This window comes from Dryas octopetala, chromosome 4 (genome assembly GCF_963921425.1).
Source record: "Dryas octopetala chromosome 4, drDryOcto1.1, whole genome shotgun sequence".
Classification (NCBI taxonomy): domain Eukaryota; kingdom Viridiplantae; phylum Streptophyta; class Magnoliopsida; order Rosales; family Rosaceae; genus Dryas; species Dryas octopetala.
The window spans coordinates 23,986,852-23,996,007 of NC_141369.1; the positions used below are offsets into that span (position 1 = coordinate 23,986,852).

Sequence of the window (9,156 nt, forward strand, 5' to 3'; positions counted from 1 at the left end):
CTCTAATTAGTTACTAATTCTAATCATAATCTATCATTTTGCATACCCTCACTACTTGAGTGAATCCGAACTAATTGTTTGTTCATTGTTTAAGCATGTTTCTCATTTTCTTCATTACTTTACTTTGAAATTATTTTTCTTTTCATATTTATTTTGATTTTTTGTTTTTTGTATATTTATTTAAAAATTCTAAGATTCTTAAATGCCTATATATAAAAAAGAAAAATCCTTGGTAACGAGAACCGAGGCAGGTCAAGTAGGAGTGCAGTGAAGGACACAGAGTGTAACACTGTTAACCAGATTCCTCAACTTAACCTGGATCGATGATCGAATGCAGTAATAAATGACAACCGCAGTTAAAGCCCAGTACTATTAACAGTTTAACACTATATAACACCCACCACACCCAACCCCATTTTCTCCACTTCCCTTTGACCACTGGTCCAACCCCCCACACTCCCTCTCTCTCTCTCTCACTTACTCACTCTCTACTCTCTGCTTTTCCTTTTCTTTCCGGCAAACGAACCCATACATGAAGCACACAGAGAGAGTCTCGGGCTTATAAACCAACACCAACCACATTGACACTTGTTCCAGACAAAAAAGGGTTTGCTTAGATCTCTCATCTTCAATGCCCACAAAACTTCTCATTCAATACCTATTTTTCTTCCATTAATGGCAATGAACCACCAATCCCCTTAAACCCCATTTTTTTTGAGTCACCTACCTCGCCGTTGATCCTTTCCCATTGGGAAAAACAAGTTATTCAGTTGAGCTTCTACAATGGCGGAGACCACAGAGGCAAAGACCACATTGCCAGAGGCTGAGAAGAAGAAGGAGCAAAGCCTGCCTTTTTACCAGCTCTTCTCCTTCGCTGACAAGTACGATTGGCTCCTCATGATCACTGGGAGCGTAGGAGCCATCATTCACGGCTCCTCCATGCCCGTCTTCTTCCTCTTGTTCGGTGAAATGGTGAATGGGTTTGGCAAAAACCAAATGGATTTGAAGAAAATGACCGCCGAAGTAGCAAAGGTACTTGCTTGCCAACCCCAACCCAACCGAAACCCAGTTCTTCATATCTATCATTTGTCAAGCTTCTATTCCCATTACCTCAGATCTGAGATCTGATCACATACTAATTAATTGTTGCTCTTGTCCATTGCAGTATGCTCTGTACTTTGTCTATCTTGGACTGATCGTATGCTTCTCATCGTATGCAGGTAGCTCATCTTTTTTGTTTTTTGTGATTCGTAATTAAATTGTAGTTAATTAGTTGAACTTAATTATTGCAGAGATTGCATGCTGGATGTACACTGGGGAGAGGCAAGTGAGCACGCTGAGGAAGAAGTATTTGGAGGCGGTGCTGAAACAGGACGTGGGTTTCTTTGACACCGACGCCAGAACTGGAGACATTGTCTTCAGTGTCTCAACGGACACCCTTCTGGTCCAAGATGCCATTAGCGAGAAGGTCTCTCAGTCGTTTTTCCCAAATTTACCATTTTTGCCACCCCCCGCTCTAGATTTCTCATTTTTATTGTCCCATATGGACCAAATCTTCGGGGTGGGGTTAAATTTGCCAATGCTTATCTGGGTTACTGGGGTAGTTGGGCATCGTATTAATGCGGGCCCCACTACCCAAATCCTGCAATTTCTGCCGGCGCATGTTAGCCTTACTCGAGTTAAAGTGCGCGGGCCTCCATTATTCCATTTGCTTTTTTGTCATTTTAATTAATGATGATCATGAAAGCCCATCTAGTAGGTAGACGTTACACTCCAAATATCTTGAATGATAATTCCATGATGTTTTTTTAATTTAATTTTGTGATTTTTTTGAATTTCAGGTGGGGAACTTCATACACTATCTTTCAACATTTTTGGCGGGGCTGGTGGTTGGGTTTGTATCAGCATGGAGGCTGGCGCTGCTGAGTGTGGCTGTGATTCCGGGAATTGCTTTTGCGGGCGGCTTATACGCGTATACACTCACAGGCCTCACATCCAAGAGCCGAGAATCGTACGCCAATGCCGGCATAATGGCTGAGCAAGTGAGTTGTATAAACCTTATACCTTAAACATAAATTTCAATTCAGTTGCTAGCTATGTTTGTGTACAATTTTACTGCTGGGAACCCCAATCTGTGATGCAATGATTTTACATGTGCAGCACAAAGTTGTTTGCTTTTTTATTTTTGGCCACACAGCAATATAGATTTTTAGATTATGGTATTAGTTTTCATGGTGCATATGTGATTGAACAGTGCCTAGCTTAGATGTCTGTTTTTTTCTTGCCTGCACCTAATGGCGTCTCTGTCTGCATAGGCTATTGCACAAGTTCGGACAGTTTATTCATATGTTGGTGAAAGCAAGGCCCTCAATTCCTATTCAGATGCCATACAGAACACCTTGAAGCTTGGGTACAAGGCTGGAATGGCCAAAGGTCTGGGCCTAGGGTGTACCTATGGTATCGCTTGCATGTCATGGGCCCTTGTTTTCTGGTATGCTGGCGTGTTTATCCGAAATGGGCAGACGGATGGGGGCAAAGCATTCACAGCCATTTTTTCGGCCATTGTTGGTGGCATGTAAGATCTTAAGCTTTGAGCTTCCATTTTCTTCTGTTTAAATTTTCAGATGAATAGGCCGTCTTGATGATAATAATATGATGCTTGAATGTTACAGGAGCTTGGGTCAGTCATTTTCGAATCTTGGGGCCTTTAGCAAAGGTAAATCAGCTGGATACAAGTTGATGGAGATTATTAAGCAAAAGCCCACCATAATTCAAGACCCCTTGGATGGGAAGTGCTTGTCCGAGGTCAATGGAAATATAGAATTCAAGGATGTAACCTTCAGCTACCCATCGAGGCCAGACGTTATCATCTTTCGGAATTTCTCAATCTTCTTCCCAGCTGGAAAGACTGTTGCTGTTGTTGGCGGTAGTGGTTCAGGGAAAAGCACTGTTGTCTCTCTGATAGAAAGGTTCTATGACCCAAACCAGGGTAAGTTAAAGACTTTTCTGGTATGGAGATATCAGAATTTTATGGGCGTTGATGAAAGGTTATGTATGCTAACATTTCTTGTTGGCTTAGCAGGGCAGGTTTTGCTGGACAGTGTGGACATAAGATCACTGCAATTGAAATGGTTACGTGATCAGATTGGGCTGGTTAACCAGGAGCCTGCACTCTTTGCAACTACCATACTCGAGAACATACTCTATGGAAAGCCTGATGCAACAATGGATGAAGTAGAAGCTGCAGCCTCTGCAGCCAATGCTCATAGTTTCATCACCCTGCTTCCTAATGGATATAACACTCAGGTTGGTTTCAATTATTCCTCTTAAAGTACCTTTGGCTATTTATAAATGCAATGCATTCATCCCCAGTGCAATGCATTCCTCCTTTAACAACATTTATGACTAAATGTGAATGCGAAATCAGGTAGGAGAGCGAGGAGTCCAACTCTCTGGTGGCCAGAAACAGAGAATTGCAATTGCTAGAGCTATGTTGAAAGACCCAAAGATCCTCCTCCTTGATGAAGCAACCAGTGCTCTTGATGCAAGCTCGGAGAGCATTGTTCAAGAAGCTCTAGACCGCCTCATGGTTGGGAGAACAACTGTAGTTGTGGCACATCGCCTTTCCACCATAAGAAATGTTGATAGCATTGCAGTTATACAACAAGGGCAAGTTGTTGAGACAGGAACCCATGATGAACTAGTTGCCAAAGCAGGGGCCTATGCTTCATTAATTCGATTTCAAGAAATGGTTGGAAACAGAGACTTCAGGAATGCATCTACTCGTTGTTCACGTTCATCACGGCTAAGCCACTCATTGTCAACAAAGTCTTTAAGCCTCCGGTCAGGCAGCTTAAGGAACCTGAGCTATCAGTACAGTACTGGTGCTGATGGGCGGATAGAGATGATTTCAAATGCTGAGACAGATAGGAAAACTCGAGCTCCCGATGGCTATTTCTTTCGTCTTCTCAAGCTTAATGCTCCTGAATGGCCTTATTCAATTATGGGTGCTATAGGGTCAGTACTGTCCGGGTTCATTGGTCCAACCTTTGCTATTGTAATGAGCAATATGATTGAGGTTTTCTACTATAGCAACCCTGCCTCCATGGAGAGGAAGACAAAGGAGTATGTGTTCATTTACATAGGAGCTGGGCTGTATGCTGTGGTTGCATATCTGATTCAACATTACTTCTTCAGTATCATGGGAGAGAACCTTACTACTAGAGTGAGGAGGATGATGCTTGCAGGTATAAATAAACATCTGGTGTTTCTTCATTTTGCATTTTAATTTGCCATTTTGAAGTTTATGCTACAATCTCTTTGATTCTAATATTTACTTGTTCCTACTTCAGCAATCTTAAGGAATGAAGTTGGATGGTTTGATGAAGAGGAGCACAACTCTAGCCTTCTAGCAGCCCGTTTGGCTACAGATGCTTCTGATGTGAAATCAGCAATTGCTGAGAGGATATCTGTGATACTGCAGAACATGACTTCACTACTCACTTCATTCATTGTTGCTTTCATAGTGGAATGGAGGGTCTCCCTGCTCATCCTAGCAACCTTTCCTCTTCTAGTACTTGCTAACTTTGCTCAGGTAAGCATTTTTCTTCTTCCTTTCTTTTATTTTTTATTTTTGATCCATTCCACATTTCCATCCCAAACCATACTTGTTAAATAACTTAAATCCTTTGATGGGTTGACCCAAGTCCTGAGAAAAGGGCAATGTGGGTTCGTCTCAGTTTTATAATTTTTTTATCTGTGTGTCAGATATTGCATCTGCTTTTACATCTATGGAATCTTAACTTCACCCCAATCCTAGCATTAAACGACAAAAGAAAACTACGTGTCACCACACCATGCACTGCACGTGCTTCCTTCGAGTTTTGTGCACATTAACTCTCGGAAAATCATGCAAAACTTAGATAATAATATAAAAACTCGCATTTAACAACTATGAAGAAATAGAATATCAGAGATTCCCCCATGCTGCTAAATATTTGGTTGGTGATTAGGAGCTATGTTGCTGCATAAATGGAAGGTCTAAAGTTCATATTCTTCTTTCTAAATTATATAACTGATTAAAAAATTATCCTATTATCTTTAAATGGATTTTTAAATGGGTGTATTGTTGATTATTTCTAGACTCCATGACCCTTTCTTTCTTGGTTTTCTTTAGTTGGCAGTCATATTTGACCCCCCGTCTAGTTTTTCCCACTGTTCCCTTTTTTCTATTTGCCTCTTTATAATAAATATAACCCACGAGCTGACACTGAACATTACAGAGCTACAGTATATAATATCAGTTCTGTCATCTGTGTCTGAATTTATAGGCCCAAGTTGAACCTTTTATACCTGTTTATTTTGCTTTTTCTTTTTTTTCTTACAATTCACTGAAGACACCCATGTGAGAGCTACAAGAAACTCTAGGCCCGTGATATAAAGGAGACATTTTTTTGGCAGGGATAGTATTTTACTTTTCTATGGCCCTTTGTATTATTCTTGGAGGGTCTTTATAATGTGGATTTTCAGGGGGAAGTAGCTAACTTGTGCCTGGTGCGCTTTGTGCACCCCCCTCTGCTTATCTTGTCGTTTTTGACTTTAGGGTTCATTCTTTGGGGGATTCCAGAAATTAGGTTCGTTTTCAAACTGTAGTACAAATTGTAGTACACTAAATTTGCGCATGCTCCACATACAGTAAATACCCATCTGACTGAGAACGTTACTTGTGCAATGTATTTAAAGTCCTTGTCCTTGTCCTGTAAGTTATCACGCAGACCCCGGCCCATTAGTGTGGGCCTACTCACTGAGCCCTGTTTTGTTGTTTTCGGTGGGCCCCTTTAGAATAAGTAGCAAGCCCATTCATGCCATCACCAACCCAAAAAAGAGTATCTGATGGGGAAAAGAAAAAAAAACAAAGAAAGAATTAACTAAATTTTAATTTAATAAAAATTTCTTTCCTAATGCTTTGCAGGACCAATATGGCTAGTGTGCACACGGTACTTGTTTATTTTTCTGATACAACACTTACTGGTTTATTTAGCTAACGGAAGACTACTGCCATTGAATGATTTATGTGATTTGTATGATGGTCAATGAAGCTCAATTGTGCTCATTTCAATTTGCTAAATAACTTGATCATATGTTATTAGTCAGTTGTTTAATATGAGTTCTCCTGACTGTTCAATTCTGCTATATTCTGCATTACACAGCAACTTTCTCTTAAAGGATTTGCTGGAGACACAGCAAAGGCTCATGCAAAGACAAGCATGATTGCAGGGGAGGGAGTGAGCAACATCCGGACAGTCGCAGCGTTCAATGCCCAAAACAAGATCCTCTCTCTCTTCTGCCACGAGCTTCGTATCCCACAACTTGGAAGCCTTCGTCGTAGCCAAACTGCTGGCCTTTTATTTGGCCTCTCCCAGCTTGCTCTATATGCCTCTGAAGCTCTCATTCTATGGTATGGTGCTCACCTTGTGAGCAAAGGCGTATCAACCTTCTCCAAAGTTATTAAGGTTTTCGTGGTCCTGGTTGTAACAGCCAATTCAGTTGCAGAAACTGTTAGCCTTGCTCCTGAGATTATTAGGGGTGGTGAAGCTGTTGGCTCTGTGTTTTCAATTCTTGATCGACAAACCAGGATTGAGCCAGATGATCCTGAGGCTGAGTCTGTTGAATCAATTCGCGGGGAAATTGAACTTAGACATGTTGATTTTGCATACCCATCAAGACCTGATATTATGGTTTTTAAAGATTTTAATCTCAGAATCCGAACTGGCCATAGCCAAGCACTTGTTGGAGCTAGTGGTTCTGGCAAGAGTTCTGTGATTGCATTGATTGAGCGGTTCTATGATCCAATAGTTGGGAAAGTAATGATTGATGGCAAAGATATCCGACGCCTGAATTTGAAGTCTCTTAGGCTAAAAATTGGTTTGGTACAACAAGAACCAGCCCTGTTTGCAGCAAGCATTTTTGACAACATTGCCTATGGCAAAGAAGGGGCAACTGAAGCAGAAGTAATTGAAGCTGCTCGTACAGCCAATGTGCATGCTTTTGTTAGTGGATTGCCTGATGGGTACAAAACCCCTGTTGGGGAGAGAGGGGTTCAGCTCTCTGGGGGACAGAAACAAAGAATTGCAATAGCAAGGGCTGTGCTTAAGGACCCAACCATACTCTTGCTAGATGAGGCCACAAGTGCACTTGATGCCGAATCAGAATGCGTACTACAAGAAGCACTAGAGAGGCTTATGAGGGGCCGCACCACAGTACTAGTTGCCCACCGGTTATCAACAATTAGAGGGGTGGACAGCATTGGTGTGGTGCAAGATGGGCGCATTGTGGAGCATGGCAGCCACTCGGAGCTAGTGAGCCGCCCTGACGGGGCTTATTCTAGACTGTTGCAGCTACAACATCATCATATATGAGAAGAGTTTGGGGATTTTGGTCAGAGCAGAATGCAGGGCCTTGTTGGGTGGTGTGAATTATGTGTGTCCCATTAACCATATGTATCCGCCATTTTTCTTTTAGTTGTAGATATGGCACATCTGAAGAACTATTTTCTCTAATCTCAATGGAGTAGCAAGTATTATATTATCAATATAAATATTTTTCTGGTGAAGCTTTAGGATATCATAAGCCAAAAGCAACCTCCAGAAACAACCTTAGATGGTTTTGTGAGGAACTTTTCTCGAATTTGCTTTTCCCATTCCATGTGTTTCAGATAGATGTCATCCTTTTCAGTTTTAGATAAGGGCACCTTTTTCTGAGGGCTTAAAGGCTTGAGACTCACATGCACTTTGGGAAAGTTAAACACCAACAAAAGGCAAGGTTATCTCTCTCTAATAAAATGGCGACACATTCATTTGCAGCAGATGGTGTGATGACCGATGAGGGACATTTTTTATTAGATGTAAAGTGTAAGATTGTGTTGTACTGATGGCAATAATGAAACCACTAGTTGCAAAGTAGAAGGGTCCACATTTTTTATTCATTTATCAATTCTATCTGTGAAGAACCGAGAGGGCCCAATTTGTACAATTCATTGTGCGCCTGTATGGATATTTAGGCTCCCTTTTCCAAGAATAATATAGTGAATTAGTGGGTTTCCAGAAAATGTGCTGCCCATATTCAAGCATTCGAAAGTCAGGCCATGCTTCTTCTATTCTCAGATTAATCAGTAAATTCATAATTGTAATGTTGACTAAAATGGTGGAGCTAAGTTAGCTAACATATATATATGTATTTATAAATATATATATATATATGTACCTGGATATATCTGTCACTAAAAATAAGAATGCTTTATTCTCCTGGACCCCTGGTACTTTTACAGTTCAATTCATTGAGTTGCCAGTGGCCCATTGAGACATTGGGCAAAGTAAAAAGGGCAGCAAGGTATGGCAAATTGGCAATAAGAGAGGAAGAACAGTGCCAGAGGAATGGAAAGGGTATGCAAAGATGATGATGCACCGTATGCATCAATTGATTCAATTCTCACTCCCGGTATGAGAATATAGATATATATATATATATGTATATGTAAACACGCATACATAGAGAGGATAATGTTTCTTATAAACGATGAATCTAATCATAATAAGACAGAGAACATTTATAATATAACATTGTTATAATTGTGTAAGAAAGAGAACATTTATAGATTTGGCATAGTAGATATTTTCATTCATATAATTTGAGTGTGAAAAGGTTGAGATTGGAAATAGAAAAGGACATATCATGATGGTGAAAACGATAGTGAAAGTGATAAAGGTAGGAAAAAATTGGAAGGTAGCATATATTTACAGGTTCTCAGCTTCCTGTTAGATTCTTGAGGGCCCCTTTATTTGTGTCATGTTTAGGTTTCATTGGGGTGTGGGTGTTCCACTGTTGACTGCTTGCTAGTCATGGGAGGGTCTGACTGACTCTGAAGGCTTCAGGCTTCCAGCTCATTTTTCAGGCCGTACCATTTTGGCACTGTTACATCATAATACCAGTAATCGATCAGTACGTAGTAAAATATTGCAATCACTACGAATCATGCATGTTCTTATGTGATGGGCCACTTGGATCTTGACCCATTTTGAATGTTTTACGCCTTCAAACTCATTTTTTGTGACCCAAAACCCATTTTGGGTCACAAATAGTGCTGTGACCCAATTCTCA

At 40.7% G+C, this 9,156-nt stretch overlaps 1 protein-coding gene across 1 annotated transcript; it reads left to right on the plus strand.

Annotated features, from left to right (window-relative positions):
• Positions 1–443: 443 nt before the first annotated feature.
• ABCB19 (ATP binding cassette subfamily B19) lies at positions 444–7,559 on the plus strand. Its single transcript, XM_086240392.1, has 10 exons — positions 444–1,032; positions 1,166–1,220; positions 1,293–1,468; positions 1,842–2,042; positions 2,316–2,575; positions 2,673–2,989; positions 3,083–3,306; positions 3,428–4,247; positions 4,353–4,594; positions 6,210–7,559. The coding sequence occupies exons 1-10, from the start codon at positions 784–786 to the stop codon at positions 7,416–7,418; spliced, it is 3,753 nt and encodes a 1,250-aa protein (XP_086096518.1). The 5' UTR covers positions 444–783; the 3' UTR covers positions 7,419–7,559.
• Positions 7,560–9,156: the final 1,597 nt, after the last annotated feature.